The sequence below is a fragment of the Musca autumnalis genome, unplaced genomic scaffold (genome assembly GCF_047663935.1).
Source record: "Musca autumnalis isolate F117 unplaced genomic scaffold, ASM4766393v1 scaffold_4, whole genome shotgun sequence".
NCBI classification, from domain to species: Eukaryota; Metazoa; Arthropoda; class Insecta; order Diptera; family Muscidae; genus Musca; species Musca autumnalis.
In genome coordinates this window covers 106663793-106687663 of record NW_027411977.1, presented here as the reverse complement: position 1 = coordinate 106687663, position 23871 = coordinate 106663793, and the positions used below count along the sequence as shown (strand labels likewise).

At 35.3% G+C, this 23871-nt stretch overlaps 1 protein-coding gene across 1 annotated transcript in view; it reads right to left on the bottom strand.

The window, feature by feature from the left end:
- Teh4 (tipE homolog 4 phospholipid transfer protein) overlaps positions 1-4950 on the bottom strand; it is a 56180-nt gene extending 51230 nt beyond the window's left edge. The window contains exon 1 of the mRNA XM_073981708.1: positions 3997-4950. Within this exon, the coding sequence (XP_073837809.1) occupies positions 3997-4142 (146 nt within the window). The 5' untranslated portion in view covers positions 4143-4950. The remainder of the gene's footprint in view (positions 1-3996) is intronic.
- Positions 4951-23871: the final 18921 nt, after the last annotated feature.

Genomic DNA, 23871 nt, shown 5'->3' with positions numbered 1-23871 from the left:
TTATCTTCTAAACCTTGATTTTCATTCCAAATTTCAAGATTTTAGCTCTGTCCGTTCACGTTATACCAAATGGTACTAAATTTAGTAACTTTTATTACTCTTCGTACACTTATAGTTCGAATTTCCAAAAACCCTTTGGTACACCTTTCTAACTCTCCATCAGTGAACCTCATTCCAAATTTCAGAATTCTAGCTCTTCGCGTTTGCCTAATACTAAGGGTCCATATTTAGTACCTTTTAGTACTTTTCGTACTGTTCTAGTTCGAATTTCCAAAAACCGAGCCTTATCTGACCTATTCGGACCATGAGTGACCTCACCCAAAATTTCAAGATTCTAGCTCCAGCCGTTTAGTCTGGGCGTTGATTATCAGTCAGTCAGTCAGTCAGTCAGTCAGTGAGTCAGTGAATCAGTGAGTCAGTGAATCAGTGAGTCAGTGAGTCATCATTACTGAACTCTTTTATAAGTATAGATTAACAAAATTAGTTTTTAACACAATAATTACATTTGTTCTATTTTGCAGTCACTAGAAATAACTTCCTCATCTTTTCACAAATATTCTCCAACTAAACTTTTTGATGTTTTTCTATCAAGTTTCTATAGATTTGTGCACAGTGGTCTGTGTCTGTCTTGTAATTCATCCGTTTTTCTACCGGAACATTTATTATATGGAGCAATTCTAGCATAAATCTTCGCGTGTAGTTATTTTCTTGAGTCAAAATGTCCAAATTTTTAAAGTTAGGAGTGTGTCCTGTAAGAGCACAATGGGCTGCGAGTGCGGTTTTTTGTTCTAAAGGTCTGTTTTTGGCTTTCTGGTCCGACTTGTGTGCACTTAACCTAGTTTTTAGTTTTGATTTTGTTTCCCAACATATACCTTATGGCATATGTTGGACCCGTCACCATTGCATTTCACTTTATAAATGACGTTAGACTTGTCTTCCGGAGGAACTTTTGACTTCGTACGGCTAAAAAAGTTGTTATTTGTATTTGTACTTTTTAGTGCCAATTGAATGTGCTCTTTGTCATATAGATTGGAGTGAGAAAATCTTTCTGAAAAGCCTGGAACATATGTCGCGCGTTTATATATCTTTGGCGGTTTTTGGTCCATATTATCTTTTTTGCATCGAACCTGGTTGATGAGATCTTTCACCGTTTTATTGGGGAAGTCATTTATTTTTAAAATGTTTTTGATTTTTGCTATATTTTTGGTATGAAATTGTCTGTCGCTAAAAAGTAAACACACATCACAACAAAACAGCCAAAGTGAATCTAAAATAGACACACAGCCCCGTGGACGATTTGTTTGTTGTTATTTTCGACAAACTATCAAAATAGTCCGTCCGTCCGTCTATCTGTCTGTTGCAATCAAGATACAGCTCGCAATTTTAAAGATAGAGAGTCAATATTTGGTACAGAAGTTTTTATTACTTGCAGGATGGTTGGTATTCAAAATGGGATATATCGGTCCACGTTTTGATATAGCCCCCATACAACGGTACCTTCCGATTTTCGGTATTTTTAAGGTTTTAGCTTCAAATTTGGTACGTAGTCTTCTTTAGGGGTAAAAAACTTTTCTACGTTGGTGGTATAAAACTTTCCCCCAGAACTTTGTCGGTATCTGTCCATGCCTTCATATAGCCCCCATAGAACGGTACCTCCCGATTATCGGTATTTTGAACGTTGTGGCGTCAATATTCCACCGAAATGGCTAAAATTTGGTATTTAGACTTCGTTGGGGATACTCAAACTTCCCCGCGAAATTTGTCGGTATAGGTCCTCGCCTTCATATATCCCCCTTGGAAAGGTATCTCTCGATTTTCCGTATTTTGAAGGTTGTGGCTTCAATATTCCACCAAAATGGCTGAAATTTGGTATTTAGTCTTCTATGTTATATAAAACTGTTCGCCAGAAATTTATCTGTACAGGTCCACGCTTTCATATTTCCCCATTTCCGACTAAAATTCTTCGGTATAGGTCCACGTTTCGATCTTGCCCCCTAAGAACGGTACCTCCCGATTTTCGTAATACTGAAGATTGTGACGTCAATATCCAACCGAAATGGCTAAAATTCGTTATTTAGTTTTCCAAGAGGTTTAAAATATTCCAGAAGAGTATTATCAGAATAGGTCCACGTCTTCCTATATCCCCACAGAAGCGTACTTCTTGATTTTCCGTATTTTTTAAGTTTTAGCCACATTCTCTTACCGAAATATAGGAAATTTGGTATATAGTCTTCATTGAGTCTAAAAACTTTCCGTCTGAAATTTGTCGGTATAGATCGACGTTTTGAAACTTCAATACAACTTGTGGTGGATGGTATAACAAGTTCGGCCCGGCCAAACTTAACGCCGTTTTTACTTGTTTTGTATAGCACCCATACAACGGTACCTCTCGATTTTCGGTATTTTGAGGGTTTTAGCTACAATTTTTAACCGAATTAGCTGTAATTTCACATTTGGGGTCTTAGAGGTCACAACATTACTCCACCAATAATTGTCAACATAGGTCCATGTTTAGGTGTAGCCCCTATATAACGGTTCCTCCCGATTATCTGTATTTTGAGAAATTTAGGTACAATTTTTAACCGAATTTGAAATTTAAGGTTCTCAGTGGTCACGAAAGTTCTCCGCCAAAAACCGTCAGCATTGGTTTATGTTTTGGTGTAGCTCTCCATATAAAGGTACCTCCCGATTTTTTGTATTTTGAGGATTTAAGCTACAATTTTTAACAATTTAATTTGACATTTGAGATTCACGGTGGTCACGAATTTCGGTATTTTGAGGGTTTTAGCCACATTGTTTGACGGAACTACTTGGATTTTAACATTCACAGCTACAATTTTTAACAATTTAATTTGACATTTGTGATTCACGGTGGTCACGAATTTCGGTATTTTGAGGGTTTTAACATTCACAGAAGTAACATAACGTTCTCACTAAAATTTGTCAATAGGGATCCATTTTTTATAGGCCCCATTTAAACGTATCTCCCGATTGTCGGTATTGTAAGAATTTTAGCTTTATTTCTTGACCGAACTTGCCGTAGTTTAACATTTGAAGCTTCTTTTCCGCACAAAACTTTTCGACCAAAAGTTGTTAATATTGGTCCATGTTTTCGTACATGTCCCCCATAACTGTATCTCCCGATTTTCAGTATTTTGAAGGTTTTAGCTATATTGATTGACTGTACTACCCGTAATTGCAGTCACGAAACTTCTCCACATAAAATTATCAACATAGGTCCATGTTTTGGTAAAGCCCCCATATAAGAGTATCTCCCAATTTTCGGTATTTTGAAGGTTTTAGCTGTATTGTTTGACGGCACTGACGACATTGTGACATCTTAAGTTCCCTGCAGACACAAAACTTTTTCACTAGAAATTGTCAATATAGGTCCACACTTTGACATACCCCAATATAAAGGTAGCACCTGACTGAACAATTTTTTTAGATCAGATTAGAAAATTTAGGCATCGAAAAATTGTTGCACACAAAAATTTGGAGATTAAAGGAAACTAATTTTCCTTTTTAGTTAAGAATATTTTATGGTGGAGGGTACAAAAAGTTCGGCCCGGCCGAACTTATCGTCTTTTCACTTGTTTAGATTAGATTAGGTAATTAGAAATTTCTGGTATAAGTGGTACAAAAATTTTTGCACCTAAAATTGTGGACAGGAGAGGAAATAATTATTCTCTTTTAGTTAAAAATATTTTTTTAGTGGAGAGTATAAAAACTTCATCCCGGCCGAACTTAATGACTTTTTTTTTTGTTTTTTTTTTAACAATTTGGTTTGAAGTGAGTTGTGGTTAAATTGATTCGTCCCGACGCATTGTTGTTCTTGTCTGTAATACAAATTTTATTCAAGATTCCCGAATCGCTCGGAAAATGTACATAATGCAATTTAATAAAATCCCACCTTACGTCATGTAAACAATACCACACATTGTCAACCATTGTCGGCTTTTACATTAATTACAACAATACAATAACAAAACTTACTTGAAGGAGGGTGAATAAATAGCCACACTCAAATAAACAATGGAGACACAGGAAAGGACCATGGTCAATTGGCAGAGGCATATAGCGCGGCATATCCTTTTATCCTGTTCGGGTATAAGGCGTGGTTTATCCTTGCGGCGACCCATCTTAAGTTAAAGTGTTTGCAGGTTTTGTTTGTGTTTTAAGGTGTGGGAGTTATAAAGTTTATTTTATAGTCGTTTGCGTTGGGCTTGAATGACTTAACAGGTTGTGGGTGTTCGTTCGATTGCTTTATATTTTGTGTTGCGGTTATTCTGGGAAATTTGTGCTGTGTTAGATAATATTTCCTTTTTAAAGTGGGAATTGTGTTTATATTTTCAATTTCATTTAATTTTTGTTAGTATTTTAAAATACGCAAATAGTAGTTGCTCAGGGTAATTGGCTGGTTAGGTGGGTAGTTGGTATTGTTTTCGGCTAGGCACCAAAGGAGAAAACGTTGATAGTCTGAATTATCATCGATCTGAACGACGTTTGCTATATAATTTCCCTAAATATTTACGACTTGTTGAACTTTGATTTTGATTTTTGTAATGAAAATTAATTACACTAACACACTTGCAATAACGATTTAATAATTTAAGCACTTTTTTCAATAATACAAAAACTTGGCCACATTTTAATCGAAAAGCTATAACATATAAATTCGTTTTTGTCGTTTATATTTTTATTATATTCTCTTTACTCTTTTTTAAAATTTGTGGAATTTTCAATATTTTTGTTTAGTTAAAATTGTCTTTTATTTTTTCACAATGCAAACTTTGGGTGAGGGCGAAGAAAAAATATATAAAATCAACACAAGAAATGTGTGTGTATGTATGCGTTTCTGAATGAATGTTAATGATTGCCCGTGCGCGGTGCTACTACTGCTTTCTGTGCGTTGGTCTGGCAAACTAATTCACAGGACAAAGGACATTCAATGTTAATAGCTTGGCAAGTAAAGCTTTTTTGTTTGTAGTAGCTTTTATTTGTTATTGCTCTCAGCGTTATTAATACTTTCCTTCACACTTCTATTGCCATTGTTATGACGTTATCCTGTGTCTTTGTTGCTTTTCAAGGGACTTCTGTCATTTCATGTTGTTTTGATGTATATGCGCATGTCAGTATTGAAATATCCCGGTATTAATTTCTGAATTCTCTGTAATAGAGATGATACCGGGAGAATATGCAACATGCCTGCGAGAGAGATAAAGTTATTTGTGTTAATAGGACAAATCTTTATTTATAAAATAGGTCAGACAAGTAATTTTGTTTCACAATAAAGACATCCTGGAATATTCAAGAATGATGCAAATGTACAGCGGTAATCAATAAATTTGCATCAAAATTGTACGTTTTAGAAAAATGTATCTAAAATATTCGTTTGAAAATTTGGTTTTGCAATTTTTTTATAGTTTAATGCTTTAAAAATAAGAAAATAAATCGTCTGTTCCGTCGGAAAAGGTCGTAAGTCCCTCTTAATAAATTTTTCAGGAGGAAGAAAAAACATTCCAGCGCTTTCTGTATTAAAGATTTTATTATGGTGGTAAAGGCAGTATTTTTCGTGTATTTATTCCGCTTCAATACCTGTACTTTGTTTGATAAAGTTCCGTCGCGTTTGGAAGATAATTGGATGTCTTTGGACTTACGACCTTCTCCTTGTACAGTTTTGCATTTTTGTTGGGACTTACGACCTTTTCCTACAATTTACGGCCGTTTTTAAAATAAAATATTTATACTTTACAAAACAATGTGGAAACGGTATTATAAGTCTGTTTTGTCCAATATTCGTGTAACAACGCGAAGTATTCGTCGTAGACCCCCTCCCCTTGCCATTTTTTCATATCTTGACGGGATAAAGCGATCTAGCTATGTGTGTCCGTCCATCCATTAACAATTTTAATAAAACTCCAGGCCTCAATTTTGGACCGATCGTCACGAAATTTTGTGGAGAGGTCGGGTTCCGACCAGAAGTGACCCCATCAGATGTTGGTTATGATCGAAAGGTGTGAAATGGACCAAACACACATTTTTACCCGACTTTGCAGCAGTCCTGTAGATCGCAGTAATATTCCGATCGGAGCGAAATTTTAACCAGTAAGGAAAGGATCATAGTCGGGCGGGGCCGACTATATGATACCCTACACCACTGTGAATATGTAAAATATAGGAGATATGTATCAATTTGAACTGATTTATATACATATATATACACATCCCAAATTTCATCAAAATTAGACAGAGCGGGCGAAAATATACATAGGAGCTATATCCAAATCTGAACCGATTTCGATATAAGTTGTTACACTTATTTCTAGACTAAATTCAGTCACACATTCCAAATTTCATCAAAATTGCACGTAAATAGCGTGTTTTCAGCAAATACGTCAAATCGGCCGAAAATATATTTGGGAGCTATATCCAAATATGAACCGATTTCGATGTAGTTTGGGACATTTATTTTGAGACCGAATTCAGAGCAGGCGAAAATATACATAGGAGCTATATCCAAATCTGAACCGATTTCGATATAAGTTGTTACACTTATTTCTAGACTAAATTCAGTCACACATTCCAAATTTCATCAAAATTGCACGTAAATAGCGTGTTTTCAGCAAATACGTCAAATCGGCCGAAAATATATTTGGGAGCTATATCCAAATCTGAATCGATTTCGATATAATTTGGTACATTTATTTATAGACCTAATAAATTTAAATGTCAAATTATAGCTACATCGGTCTGAAAATGTAGCTACAAACGTCAAAACACCGCAAATCGGGGGTACGTTATATGGGGGCTATACCAAAACGTGGACCTATGTCCACAAATTTGGTTATATAAGTTTATTGACACTTAAGAACCCTAAGTGTCAAAATATAGCTAAATCGGTCTGAAAATGTAGCTAAAACTGTCAAAATACCGTAAATCGGGGGGTACCGTTATATGGGGGCTATACCGAAACGTGGACCTATGTCCACAACTTTTGTTATATAAGTTTATTGACATTTAAGAACCCTAAATGTCAAATTATAGCTACATCGATCTGAAAATGTAGCTAAAAACGTCAAAATACCGCAAATCGGAGGGTACCGTTATATGGGGGCTATACCAAAACGTGGACCTATGTCCACAACTTTTGTTATATAAGTTTATTGACACTTAAGAACCCTAAATGTCAAATTATAGCTATATCGGTCTGAAAATGTAGCTAAAAACATCAAAACACCGTAAATCGGGGGGCACCGTTATATGGGGGCTATACCAAAACGTGGACCTATGTCCACAAGTTTTGTTATATATGTTTATTGACACTTAAGAACCCTAAATGTCAAATTATAGCCAAATCGGTCTGAAAATGTAGCTGAAAACGTCAAAATACCGTAAATCGGGGGGTACCGTTATATGGGGGCTATACCAAAACGTGGACCGATATATCCCATCTTCGAACTTGATCTTCCGACGGCTAAAAAAATGGTATTCCCCAATTTTCAGCGAAATCGGTCAACAAATGCGACCTGTATGTTGCGAACGGACGGACGGACGGACATGCATAAATCGACTCAGAAAGTGATTCTATGTATATCCCTAGAAGGAACTATGGGTCTATCTCGCTTCCTTTTGTATGTTACATACAAATGCACTAACACATAATACCCCTTACCACATAGTGGTGTAGGGTATAAAAATGATTTGAGTTTAAGACAAAGAATAAGCTTGCAATTTAACATAGTGATGAGATAATTATTAGGGGGTTTAAGGGACCAAAACTTTTGGGTGAAATCTTATATATAAAAGACAATGTGTGTAGGGACGTAGCCAGGATTTCATTTCGGGGGGGCCCACCTGACCAAAATTTTGAAAGTTCATGTTAGCGAATTTTTATACCCTCCACCATAGGATGGGGGTATATTAAGTTTCTACATCGATATAGCCATGTCCGTCCGTCTGTCCGTCTGTCCGTCTGTGGAAATCACTCTAGCGTCCGAACGGATTGACGTATGTTGATGAAATTTTGGGAAAATATGTTATATTTACGTAGGACTTTTGGTATTGAAAGCGGGCTATGTAGGTCCACGCTTTCGTATAGCCCCCATACAAAATGACGCGTGACGCGTCGTCGTTTTAAGGAATTTTTAAGATATTTGGCCCATTTTACCACCGAATTGGTTGCAATTTGGCACTTTGTGTCTCCAGAGGCCAAAAAATATTCCTACCAAAGTTGGGTTATATAGGTCCACGTTTTGGTATAGCCCCCATATAAGGCCCCATATAAAGTACGCGTCATTTTAATATATTTTGAATGTATTAGACCCATTTGACCACAGAATTGGTTGTAATTTGGTATTTTGTGTCTCCAGAGGCCAAAAAATATTCCTACCAAAGTTGGGTTATATAGGTCCACGTTTTGGTATAGCCCCCATATAAGGCCCCATATAAAGTACGCGTCATTTTAATATATTTTGAATGTATTAGACCCATTTGACCACAGAATTGGTTGTAATTTGGTATTTTGTGTCTCCAGAGGCCAAAAAATATTCCTACCAAAGTTGGGTTATATAGGTCCACGTTTTGGTATAGCGCCCATATAAGGCCCCATATAAAGTACGCGTCATTTTAATATATTTTGAATGTATTAGACCCATTTGACCAAAGAATCGGTTGTAACTTTGTATTTCCAGAGGCTAAGAAACATTTCTACCATAAAATGTTTATATAGGTCCACGTGTTGATATAGCCCCCATAATACAATATCTCCCGATTTTCGATATTTTGAACGTTTTAGCCTCATTATCACACCGATATGGCTGAAATTTGGTATTTACTCTTTATTTGGCGGATAAAACTGTCCCCCAGAAATATATAGGTATAGGCCCACGTCATCATATAGCCCCAATAAAACGGTACCTTCCGAATTTCGGTATTTTGAAGGTAGTGGCCACATTAATCCACCGAAATGGCTGAAATTTGTGGTGGAGGGTATAAAAAGTTCGGCCCGACCGAACTTAACGCTTTTCTTACTTGTTTTATTTAGCAATGATGTAAACCTTATTTTAGACTTATATTACTGATGAAATCATTTTCATTATTATTTTTAATTAAAATGGCGTAAGACTTCTTGGCCAATTTCCCCTCGTCTTCAGAACTTTTTGTGGCAACATATCAGTGTTAATATATGTTCAAAACAATGGATATCAAATAACTCACAACCACAGTGAATGTTATGTAACTCAGTGATATCACTTCGGTAAGACCAAAGAAAAAGTATACAATCGGAAACCCTTAGAGATATCTTAACAAAAAACTCCAAAACACGTGTCTTCTTTTTCTTGGTGTTTTATCACGCTGCGGTGTCAGAATATGGTCAATTTTTCAATTTCGGAAATTCAGGTGTCCAATCGTTGTTATTGTCATAAAGAAGCCATTTGTAGTTATTTCCCTAAATATATTTTGGTGCCCAATCGTAGATCTTATCACAAAGAACTTCTGAAGGTCGATAGTGGTTTTCTTGGTTTTCCATCATGAAATTCTAGCGGGTATGTAAATGACAAATTCTGTCGTCCAATCGTGCATCTGTCATTGGACTAATTTTGGCGTCTAATCGTCGAACTTCACTTATAGAAATTCTGGTTTCCTATCGTAGATCTTCTCATAAATTGATCAGGAATAAGGAAAACTCTCGCAACCAGTCTTGAATTCGTTTAAAATGAAATTCTGGCGTCCAATCCAAGGTATTCATAGGCATACATTATTGTAGCAAAAATCCATAAACACAATTTTTCCCAATCTACATTTTTTATACTCTCAGCCTTTAGTCAAAATGTGCCTCATCGAAATAATTATTTTAGGACCAAAGTGTATTTGGAAGAAATCTGTTTCAGAAAACTTGGAGTCGACACAGCTATCTTCGTCCGTCTGGATGGCTGCCTTGAGAGCACGATAATTCTCGAACAGATCAACCGATTCGGTCCAAAATTCGGCTTCGTAACATTTTGTCCAAATTTTGATCACCTTTGAAGATGGACCATATCGATTCACTCTTTCGGTAACATTCCACAGAGTATTTCAAAAATGTTCAGAGAAGTGTAGTTTAAGGCTTTTCTGTATAATTTGTAAATATTCCTGTGTAAGCTTAAGACCTCAGTAGTCATGGCCTCATTTCCTGTATTCTAATAATTTAGTTATAAGTAAAAATATGAAATAAATAAAATTATAAATAAAAAGACCTCTGTGGAAACGCTTTGCTTTTTTGCAACAAGTGTTCTCGGGGTCCCTATTACTACAGTACCAGTTTTTTTCAGGGGCAAGTCCATACTTCCAGAGAAAATAGCCCGAAAGCTGTAAAGAACACCTACGGCTACCATGCGTAGTGGCTGGTACGCACGACAAATTTCGAATCGGATACTGCGTTGGTCCAAACTTTGTTTATCACAATATTTCTGCGAGCGTTATATAAAGTTTGAAGATGGTGCTTTTCGGTCTACTCCTTCTGGTATTTTCCCCAAGAATTTTAGCTAAAATTGAAAATTATACTGTGACGAACTGAAATGACTGGTGGGCGCAATATCTTTTAAAAGGAATAACTCCTAAAAAAGATCAGCTTCCAAATAGAACTATGTCGGTCCGGTAAATTCCTTCACGTACCTCCTCCGCAACAGTTCTGATCAATGATAAAATCCATATTTTGTATACGTCCGAAAATGGCTACAAAATTCTGAAAATCTCCTAATACATATGTATATTTGTGTTAAAGTATTTTGGTTGTGTAGCCGCTATTCGATCTGTCAATAGATGAAAGTTTCAGTTCCTGTCCGCAAAGCTGACTGATACTTGTAGAGATTTTGACGAAGAAGGATCTGTTTCGGATCAGTTTTTTGATTTCGTTTGTCGTCACAAAGTCCTTTGCCGAAGAAAGAGGATCATTTTAGAAATGTGCATCCATTGAAAGTACTTCCTAAAATAAAATTCTAATAGTAATCGACAGAAAAATCCTCGAAGATGGAATTCAATGTAATTTTGAAACATTGGAAATAATACGCAATAAATAAAATATAAACATTGGCCTCAAGCTTAATAATCTTGATTTTATTAACATTCGAAAAGGTAGAACAAAACATAAAAATACGACAGAAAATCCTTTTTTGTCCAATAGACATTTACTAATTTGTAGCAAGACACCAGTTTCAAATAACCTCAACGAAATTATATCATAAAAAATGGTTGATATAGTTTTTTTTGCGTGAATTTGCAACGATTTTATATATTATTGCTGTATTGCTCTTATCAAAATTTTTAAAAACAAAAGATCGCAAGAATGTTTTTTTACCCTCAGCCTTTAGGCTAAAGAGGGTATTTACACTTTGATACGGCCAAAAATGTGCCTCGTCGAAATAATGGTTTTAGACCCCAAGTATGTTTGTACGATATCCGTTTCAGACAATTTTGAGTCGATCTAGCAATGTCCGTCCGTCTGTCTGTCTGGCTGGCTGGTGCGCACGATAACTCTCGAACGGATCAATCGATTCGGTTCAAATTTTGGGTATCGAAATATTTTGTCCAGATTTGATTTAAGTTCGAAGATGGGCCATATCGGTCCACTCCTTCAGGTACCTCCCCCAGAAAAGTTCAAAAATGTTCGGAAAAATTGTCCGCACGATAACTCTTGAAGGGAGTAACCGAATTAGTCCATACTTTGCACATCGTGACATTTCTACCAGACATAGATGAGGTTCCAATATGGACCCTATTGGTTCACTCTTTCGGGTACCTCCCACACAAAATTTTGCTTAAGTGCAGTTTAAGACCTGCTCTCGAATCGCTTTGATTTTTGTTGCAACCACTTGTATTCACTACCCCCATTACGACGATATAATTTTTTTCAGGAGCAAGTCCACACATCCTCAGAAATCAGCACGAAAACTGCAAACAACCCATATAATACCATGTGTCGTAGTTGGAGTGCACGATAACTTTCGAACGGATCAACATATTTGGTTAAAATTTTGGGTCTTTCAATATTTTGTCCAAACTTAGTTTAAATTCGAAGATAGACCATATCGGTCTACTCCTTTCGGTACCTCCCCCACAAAGGTTCAAAATTTTTCGCCAAGATTGTGGGCATGATAACTCTAGGAGGGAATAACCGAATTGAGCCAAACTTTGCTATTGGTAATATTACTTTCAGGCATAGATCGAGTTTTAATATGGATTATATCGGTCCACTCATTTGAGTAGCTCCTACACAAAATTTGGAAAAAGTATAGTTTAACAACTCCTCTCTGATCTTATTAATTTGTGACGCAGCAGGTTGCACTTGCGGCCCCTGTTACGACGTTGTAATTTTTTTTTCGTGGGAAAGTCCATACTTCCTGAGATAATGACCCAAAAAGGTCCAGAAAATCCTACCGGCACCACCTAAACTGGCTAATGTGTAAAATAACCCTTTAAGAGAGAAATCGAAAATTGTAATATATTTAAATTCAGAAAATTAAATACAATATATTTAATTATATAGTCTGTAAGGAAAATATCCATAGACTAATAAAGAAAAAAAAAAAAAATATTTCCTACAGATTTGTATTAGGTCCGAATATGTACTACATCGGATCACTCCTATGGGTACACCCTAACCAAAGTTTGGAAAAAATGCACTCGTCTTGGATCATTCTAAATTTGTTGCAACATGTAGTTTTTTGCGGCCCTTTCCATCCTGGAAAATTTTCGCAACAGCTAAAAAACCTACAGAAGTATTGTGTTAACTTTTTTTCTTCGGGTACGCGGCTGAAGGTATATCTTTGTCGGCCCAGCTGACTGATACTTTCTTACTTGTTCTAGATGTTGTTTATGAGCCAACGTATTGGACGTAATAAGCAACAAACGTTCAATAAATACAAATAAACGTATTGTTCTGAACTCAGTAACACTCACAGTCAGCCTAAAATTACGATTAAACGCTTAAAAACGTTTTAAAACTTAACAACAACTAAGCAGAAAATTGCTCAAAATGCCTAACTTTTTAATTATTTTTATATTTTCCAATATGCTGAACAATAAGTATACCAATGTAGTTAAATAATTCTCTGTAATACGTCCTCCAAATACTTGAAAAATTTAAAACAGTTTAAAATTTTACTCAAAAATTAAAAAATGTGTAACATAAGCTAATATGCTATGGGAACGAAAATCATTTCGGGGCCCGGGGCCCCCCCCTGGCTACGTCGGTGAATGTGTGTATGTTTCTATGTTCCGCATAGACTCAAAAACGGCTGAACCGATTTTTTTTTTTTAAATTTCAGAGAATATACAAAGAACAACCGGAGTGAAAATAGGCTCTATTTTTTAATTTGGAAGGGGGCGGGGGCAGGCCCCATTTTTTAAAAACGCTTTTTTGCAAAAGTTATGAAAATATCGGTCAGAAAATTAATTTGCGAGGCAACTGTTGTTGAATCTCCGACCCTAAGTACTTATTCCATGTAATTTTCAGATAATGCACAGGGATGTCCCTTGGTGGAAGTAGGCTATATATTTTGTTGAATTTCGAAGGAGCGGGTTACACCTGTGCCCTATTTTTTAAATGCGCTATATACATTTATAAAACTTACGAACGACTCGGTTTCCCCAATCCTGGCTACATATTTTAGTAATAAGACCCGACCACTCCTACTTTCTTAAATATGTTACAAATCAATGGAAATGCCAGATGTTATGCATAACGAAGCTTTAATCTTATTGGAAAGCAAGTGTTTAGATTAGAAGGCAACATATCGATAGCTATAGTTTCATCAGGTATATAATATACATTTTAAGAAGATGGACAGAGTCGGCATGCCTCAAGTCATCAGTTATTTGGCGGTATGTTAAAATTGCATATCGACACCAACATTTCTGAAGATTTTTATACCCTCCACCATAATATGGAGGGTATAATTAAATTTGTCATTCAGTTTGTAACATATTGATATATTCAGCGGAGACCCTATAAATTATATATATTTTTGATCAAAGTAAAATTCTAAGTCGGTATAACCATGACCGTCTGTCCGTCTTTTGAAATTAAGATACAGCTCGCGATTTTAAAGATAGAAGTTTCTATTACTTCTAGGATGTTTGGTATTGACGCTATCATATAGCCCCCATAGAACGGTACCTCCCGATTTCCGGTATTTTGAAGGTGTGGCCTCAATATTCCTCAGAAATGGCTGAAATTTGTTATTTATTCTTCGTTTGGGGTTTTTTGTTTTTGTCTGCAAACCATGTAGAATCTTCAGCATGTAATGTCTTCCTGGGTTTAGGAAGTTTATCATTAGAGCTTTCAGAATCACCACACCATTGTCTAATTCCATTCCAAAATTTATACTGCTCTTTGTTAGCAAAAACCATGATGTCTTCATAGTTTAATAACATTTCAATCAATTTTTATTTTAGAATCATTTAATAATTCTTTATTCAATACAAACTAATCTAGTTATGTGAATAAATGTCCCTAGAGAAACCACAAATTACCAGTTAATAAAGTTAAGTAATATATACGACAGTAAAACAGTAAAAATCTTGTTTCTTTTACAATTTTTTCAATATATGATGTATTTAAACACATACAGCATCCCAATTTGTATCAATGAAAAGGCCAGAAGTCCATCTTTCATAATCAGTTCGTTGCAATATAGAAATTATCACATTTTTGTTCAAAAGTTTGGTCCAAAGGCTCTTCCAAATATCATCCGATTATCATCCAAAGGTGTAGGCTAGTTCCTTACATTGTACCCCAACCATGGATGACGTTAAACATTATATCTGAACTACATTAGCTGAAGTATTTTTTTAAAGTATACATTTTCCTGTGGACTTACGACGTTTTCGTACTCAAATTTGTACGTTTTGTGGACTTACAACCTTTTCCGACAAGGGCAAAACATGTAGAAAAACGCGACATATTACCATTTTCTTTTCGAGACCCAGACTTCTAACTTTTGCTAATAAACAATATAAATGCACACTAGACTCTGAATTTGTAAACTGAAATGTGAAGAAATTTCCATTATTTCGTAGTTTCTGACTCTTGCGCCCACGTTCATGCTTCTCCCCTATGACCCCCCACCCCACCGGTGAAGTACATATGACTGATATCAGTTTAAAAATTTTACTCACTTTTGATTTGAATCATATAAAACTTATATTTTACAAAATATTGGAAATTTTTGCATGCGATTTGGGTCAGTTGCATATTTTTTGACCATTAAATTTTAAGGCGTGTTATGTATTTTTACATTTTTTGTTACGGTGCTCTTGAAGGAGCTTTAAATTGAAGGTGCTTACACCTGGGAAGTTTTTGCGGATTCTGAAACTACAATGTTCATAGATGAAAAAAGTCTAAAAAAAATCGCCGGAGCGCTTTTTAAATAAATCGCGATTCTTGTCGGCATATTTTGGGGTTTTTTAGGTTTTCACGATTTTGCTTGGAAACCGCAAGTCCTATCGAAATGGGACATTATTTTATAAGGTAGCGATACAGTCAATGCATTGTCCCAATTTGAACTTCTATATCTCAATAACGGTAAAACCTGCGAAAGGTCAATCTTGTAGAGAATTTCCATAGCTACAACATTTTCTTTAGTACCATGTCGATATAACTTGTGATATCCAAGCAAAATCGTGAAAACCTAAAAACCCCTAAAAATGTCAACTTGAATCACGATTTATTTAAAAAGCGCTCCGGCGATATTTTTGGTTTTTGATTTTTTTCATCTATGAACATTGTAGTTTCAGAATCCGCAAAAACTTCGCAGGTGTCAGCATCTTCCATTAAAAGTTTCTTCAAGAATAAATAAATTTAAATAAGAATAAAATGTAAAGGACGTTTGTTTTCATTCCAAAAATTGGTAATATAGGAAGAAAAATGGAGTTTCTTCACAATAGAATCCATTTTTGCCCTAAGGCGTTTTTCCGGGACATTGGCTTTATTATCTCGGATTCAGTAATAATTACGTAATTTGTTGTTAAAAAAATATTAAAAAGAGGCTGGCCTTTAATTTAATGCATAATACATAAATAAATAGCTAACCGTTTCAAAGATATGTATCGCTAAATTCGCCAAATAGCCAAAAATTGAGCTTTTCATAACCTCGAGGCCCCAGTGGCACGTCAATGCATACCATTGCACCACGGTGACGTGGACCTATACTGATAATTATTTTCTGGAACATTTTATAACCCCATGAACGACTAAATAAGAAATTTCAGTCATTTTGGTGGAATAGTGACGTCACATCCTTCAAATTCGGGAGTTAGCGTTTTATGGGGGCTATATCAGTCGGAAAGGGTTTTACTTCCAACGTAGACTAAATACCAAATCTCAGCCATTTCGGTGAGTTGTTGGGAACACAACCTTCAAAATACCGAAAATCGAGAGATACTGTTCTATGGGGACTATATGAAGGCGTGGACCTATACCGACAAATTTCATATGGAAAACTGTATACCTCAAATTAGGACTGAATACTAAATTTCAGCAATTTCGGAGGATTAGTGAGGCCACAACCATAAAAATACCGCAAATCGGGTTGTACCGTTCTATGGGGGCTTTTTGAAGGCTTATACCCACACCAACGAAATTCTGGGGGAAAGTTTTATATCCTCCTCAAAGAAGACTAAGCACCAAATGTCAGGCTTTTTAATTAAGCTAAAACCTTAAAATACCGAAAATCGGGAGGTACCGTTCTATGGGGGCATTATGAAGGCGTGAACCTGTACCGACAACTTTCGGGGGGAAAGTTTCGTACCCCCAACGAAGAATACATACCAAATTTCAATCATTTCGGTGGAATATTAAGGCTACAACCTTCAAAATACCGAAATTCGGGAGGTACCGTTCTATGGGGGCTTTATGAAGGCTTATACCCACACCAGCAAAATTTTGGGGGAAAGTTTTATATCCTCCTCAACGAAAACTAACTACCAAATTTCGGCCATTTCGGTGTGATAATTAAGCTAAAACCTCAAAATACCGAAAATCGGGTGGTACCGTTCTATCGGGCTATATCAAAACGTGGACCGATATAGCCCATTTGCAATACCAAATATCCTAGGAGTACATAATAGAAATTTCTACACCAAATTACAAAGCTCTATCTTAAAAATTGCGAGCTGCATCTTGATTTCAACAGACGGACGGACATGGTTATATCGACTTAGAACTTTACCCTGATCAATAATATATATATACTTTATAGGGTATCCGATGAATATTTTGATGTGTTACAAACGGAATGACAAATTTAATTATACCCTCCATATTATGGTGGAGGATATAAAAATGTACTTAAGATCTCAATAAGCAACTTTCCAGAACATATGAATATTCTAGGAATTTTAATTTAGAACACTTTGACGATTTTTGATGATTTTCCAATACTAATTGACAATTTTACGACTTTTATGACGATTTTTGGCTAAAAACTGTTTGCATATTCTGCATATTTTGTTTGCATTTTTTGTGCATATCCAAAATATGCAAAAACACAAAATATTACCCGTTTTTGAATTCAGTTTCCTTTATTATTAAAAAATATGCAAATATGCAAAATCCGATGTCTACTAATAGCGCACAGCGGAATTTTATGCACTGGGCATATTTTTGGCTTCTGATTAAATTGCAATCGAAACATATAACATATGGAAAATTATCCAAAATGCAACAAATATTTCAATTATTGGTACAAAAATGTTTAGTGTACAATATTTCTGTTTAAAATTCCCTACAGACATGTCAATAAAATAGGGAAATCTATAACCACAGCCACAATCTTCAAAAATACCGAAAATCGGGAGGTGTCTTTCAATGGCTATATGTAGGCCTGGACCTATACCGACACATTTCAGTTGGAAAGGAAGACTTAATACCAAATTTCATCCATTTTGGAGGGATATTGAGGTCAAAACCTTAAAAATACCGAACATCGGGAGGTACTGTTGTATGGGAGCTGTATGAAGACGTGGACCTATACCGACAAATTTCAGGTCGAAAGTTGTATACCCCCAACGAAGACTAAATACAAACTTGCACTCATTTCGATGAAATATTGAGGATTCCGCTGTCTACTAATAAATACCAAAGAGAAATAACAATTTGCCAAAACAACGGTAAAATGTACTTTTTTGTAATTGTTCAATCACGGTACCATTTTTTGATTGACTATTTTCGAATGTTTTAACAAACCAACAAGAACATTAACTAATCTAATTAATAATTAAAACATGTGAGTCTTTTTACAGTGTTTTATTTACTAAAATTTATTAGGGAAAATTGGCATTGTTATGGAGTAAAATATTAAAGCAACGACTTTGGATAAGGCCTCCCCATTTTGGAAAATAAATAATAACAATAAGTACGAGCAGCGTTAAGGTCGGCCGGGCCGAACTTTTTATACTTTTCACCACCAACTATTCGTTTATGATAATATCTTAAATAATGAAAATTACTTTATATTGATAATTTTCTGCGTTGAAGTCGAATGTCCACTTCAGAAAGAAAATGTACTACAACCCTTCAAAAAAGCTCCCAAGGAGCGGCAGCGTTTTCCTTTCCAACGCATGGACCAATATTTACAATTTTTCGAATTGAGATTTTGTATCCTCTGATAACACACACGACCAAATTACAGCACTTTCGGTTCAATGGGATTTCGATGGGATATTGCAGCCAAAACCTCCAAAATAGCAAAAGTTGGGAGGGACCATGTCAGCCATTTCGGACATAACTTTCAAAATCCTGAAAATCGGGAGGTAAGCTTCTATAGAGGCTATATGAATAATTCGCCTGGGAATTATGTTATACCCCCTCGAAGACGTGGACCTATACTAATAATTCTCCTCTGGAATATGTTATACCCCCTCGAAGATGTGGACATAAGTGATAATTATCTTCGGGAATATGTTATACAGCAACATTGTCGGCAGTAACCTTTTATAGGTATTATACCAAACTGTGGACCTATGTAATGTAGGCTTACATAGGGATACATTTTTTCACGCAAATTGCAAATACGAGCTATTTGATTAGAAAAAATAGCTAAAATCGTGATATACTGTGATATGGGGTAATACAAAAATGGGACGCCAATTTTTAGTAGACATATTTTTTGTCCTCTTTCAACCTTAAATGACGAATAATTGATATTTTTATATGTAAAATAATATAAAATCCTCAAAATGAATGCCGAACATATATCACGGTGCGCATGAACACACTTTAAATGGAAGGTGCTTACACATGTGAAGTTTTTCGTATTTTGTAACTATTTTTAGCGATTTTTAAATAAATCGCGAGTAAAGATCACATTTTTAGGGTTTTTTAGAGTTTCACAACAACCTGGGAAAAAATCATAACGGTCAATCTTGTAGAAAATTTTCACAGCTAAAACATTTTATTTAGTTGCATTCCGATAAGACCTGCCGTTTTCAAGCAATATCGTGAAAACCAAAAAAGCCCCAAAAATGTGACCTTTGACCGCGATGTATTTAAAAATCTCTTCAGCGACTTTTCTGTTTTTGTACTTTTTTCATCTGTAAACATTGCTGTTTCAGTATCTGCAAAAACTTCCAGGTGTAAGCGGGTTTCATTTAAAGTTAGTTAAGGCACACCGTGCATGCCATTGTTTTATAAGGAGGCTATACATTCAGTGCATTGTCCCAATTTCAACTTCTATATCTGAAAGGAACAAGTAATGAAAGTCAATTTTGTAGAGAATTTTAACAGCTACATCATTTTCTTTAATCCCATTATGGTAGGACTAGCGGTTTCCAAGCAAAATCGTAAAAACTTAAAAACTCTAAAAATGTGAACTTTGATGGCGATTTATTTAAAAACCACTCTGGTGATTTTTTTGTTTCTTTCCTTTTCTCATCTATAATCGTTACTATTTCAGAATCCGCAACAACTTCACAAGTGTAAGCATTTTCCATTTAAAGTTGGTTCAGGCGCACGGTAATGTAACTCTTTTATGGGAGCTATATAAAAACTTGCATCTATGTACGTACATCAGCAATGGGCACCACTACCCTGCAAACATTTGGAAGATTGTTGGACTATTTTTTGATCAGATTATTCTTCTGCGCTTCTTTCCGGGATCTTTTAGCGAATTTTTATATAAAATTCACCCAAGCGAATAATTTGCCATTGGTAAACGATTCTCTACAATTATTGTTTATTATCAATCGCTACATCGAATCTTCTGCTATGCATCTCGGCGATCTTTCCCCGAATTTGTATTATGTTTCGCTTGTTGTCAGTGCAGGCGAATAATATATTATTCTTCCGAACCCCAATCACGCGATTGTTACTAAACTATTTGATTTGGTTCCATATAATTGTAAAATACATATTCTACATAACTTTGATACAAATGGCACGTATAATACTATGAGTATTAAAAAACACAACACATGTCCGGGTTTTGCCAAGTGAAATGAAGATAGTGAATGGAACCAGTATACAAGCACTACAACATAAAGAATAATTAAAAATTATAACAAATTATAGAAAAGTAAACAAAAAAGGTAAAAATCAAAATCAAGAAACAAAGAAGAATGAAAAATAAATTTCTTTTAATTTTTTCTTTATATTTTTTTCTTCTTAAGATCTTCGTCAGCGATTCTCGTCAGCATTGCATAAACACTTACTTTAGGTTTGTGATACGCGGAAGATTTTTAGGCGATATCACCTGCGACAAATTAATCGCCCAGGTGAATCGCGAATAGAAAATGTTTGCAGGGATGGAAGCACGTGATGTTGAATGTATAAAAAAGTATTAAAATATTTGAGATTTTGTGGATAGAATAATGCTAAAATAACAATTGTAAAATGCTAAATGGAAATTTTACGGCTAAATGCAAAAAATAATGCTAAAATTAGCTGCTAAAATGGTCACAATGATGCCGTGACGTTAGGTTGAAATTTTATGAGCGTTTGAAAAACAACCGTTCATTGTGGGGTAGAATTGGTTGAACTGTATTACCAACATTTTTACTCTGGTGTGTTACATAAAAACAGGGTGGTGTGTTATATAAAACAGGGTGATACTCATCCTTGGTGATGAAGTTAATGCGTACAGTTCTTAATATGGTTTTGATGGTACAGTACATATTTTAGGTTTCATTTCTACCGCTAGGTGGAGGTAATTACTGCCAACAAAATGTATACACCCAGCAAACCAAACGTACCGACATCGAAAATCGAAATCGTCAAATCCGAAATCGTAACGATATCTTAACGAAAGTTGTATGAAGTGGTTGACATAATTTCGGAACGAAATTCGGTTTGTGATTTTTTCCTCCGAATTTTCGTACAGATTTCTGAAAGATTTCGGAATAATGTCATATAAAAATCTGATGTACCTTCCGAATCTTCGTAAAAATTTCTGAACGATTTTGGAATAATGTCGTATGAATATCGAAGGAAAAAAATTTTCTCTGTCGTCTCTTTTTTATTGATTAATTTTTCTTTGTTATGTTTTTTATTGGAAGATTGTAATTTCAAGCGTATCTAATGATTTTCACTGTTGTTATCATTTTGTAGTTACTCGTATAGTAGACCAATGTAAACTTGAATTATTATTAGACAGCGGAATTTTATGCAACCACTATTTTTGGACACCTTTAATGTCAAATTTCGGGACTGGGCATATTTTTGGTTTCTGACTAAATTGCAATCGCAACATATCCCAGCAAAAATCCTCATTACAAACCTCCTTTCCCACCCATTATTTTAACAAGGGCATGTCGCGCGAAATATCTGGTTATTTTGTAACCACTGAACAAATTAGGTGGTAACCACTGAAATAAGTAGATACTGAGTAGATTCTGACTACTTATTTCAGTGGTTACAAAATAACCAGATATTTCGCGCGACATGCCCTTGTTAAAATAATGGGTGGGAAAGGAGGTTTGTAATGAGGATTTTTGCTGGGATGTATGACATATGCAAAATTATGCAAAATGCATAAATTTGGGATACAAATATCAACACAAATATTTTAATAATAGGTACAAATATTTTAATAATAGGTACAAAATTGTGTGTACAAGTTTTCTATTTAAAATTTTTTCCAGACAAGTCAATAAAGTAGCGAAATGTATAACCACAGCCACAACCTTCAAAAAAGGGTGTGGACCTGTGCTGAAAAATGTCTTGCTGAAAGTTGTATACCCCCAGTGAAGACTTAATACTAAATGTCAGTCATTTCGGTGGGATATTGAGCCACAACCTTCAAAATACCGAAAATAGGGAGGTAACGTTCTGTTATTTTCTCAACCTCGTATTTTAGAAATATTCGGTTTTGACTTTTTTATATCAAATGTCGTCGCTATTCTGTAAAAATTGGTAAAATGCATTGTCGTATCTCATTCACTTTTATTTTCGCAAATGCAATAAACTCGTATCTTAATTTCCAGCGAAACGGCTGAAGCTAGGGTCCTGCAATTTAGAGTGAGGATTTCTAATGGCGATTAGGTGTGTGATAAGGCAGGGTTTTTTGGAAATTTGTTCTAGAAGTGTTCGAATAGTACTAAAATGTAATTAAAATTGTACGATTTGAGTGACTTACTGGTAATCAACACAAACGGCTGGATCTAGAATCTTGAAATTTTGAGAGAGGGTTCCTATTAGGGTGTAGGTGTGTATGTGGGTTGGAAGATATGCGCCTAAAAAATATTCATCCATAACCGATTTTGACCTTCAAGATGACGTTTTATGAATTTTATATGTTTGCAATGTTTGTTCTTTATGGCATGAGCTAAATCTTTGCCCTTGGGAGTAAATCAAAATTCTTAACGGTTTGGAAGATATCAGTTTGAGAAAATTATACCTTTTGACATCAAGGCCTCAAGTCTTTGGGCGACCTTAAACGCCAAAGTGCAAGTGCTGGCGGCAAACGCCGAGACACGCATCTCCTCTTTGTTGGTCTTTTATAACGCTGCAGTGTCAAAATATGGTTAATTTGTTCATGTTGCACGGTGTTATTAATTTTATTGTTAATGCAGCAAACTCGTATCTCAATAAATGAGTTACGTGCTTAATTACTACTAATATGCATAGATGCACTCAATTCCCTAATAATTGCATTTACACTTTTACCCAAAAACCGATGTATCAAAAGATAAATAGTTTTTTATCTCTTCTGAAAAGTTGTATTTTTTAAGATACGAGGTTGAGAAAGTAGGTCATCGATATTCCTAATTCGTTTTGTTTTGTGATTAAACGAGTTTCTGTCTAATCAGATTTTCTCTACGACCATTCTAATCATATATGCATTTCCATAGGAGTACGCTGTCGAATTATTATATGTTGCATTTTTATTTAAAAATTGTATATGCGAATTTTAAAACCAGCCATTTTGTTTTTCGACAACAAACTAAAATGTTGCTTGTTATATATACTATAAACAAGTAAGCAAAGGCTATATAGTCGGACGGGGCCGATCATGTGATACCCTACACCACAACCTATAGGAATCAGCTAAGTGCAACCGCCTTGCACGCTCGATTCCCATCAAATTGTCTACGGTGACAAAATACCCCTTAGTAATGTTGGCGATATTTCCTGAGTATTTAAGCCATGAAAAACGTCTCTACAAGTGGCAACTTAGGACACGCCGTTCGGACTCGTCGATAAAAACTATGTCACATATCAATAACTTAATATGAATCCATTGATATAAGAGAAGCCTCCCTTGTCTTTACTGGGATGTTTGTGAAAAAATATATAAATTATACATTTCTAAAAAATATTCGAAAAATTGGAAAATTCACATTGATTAGCACTTTTGCAACATCTTCAAATTGTCTTTGAATATCAGGTTCCTTTTT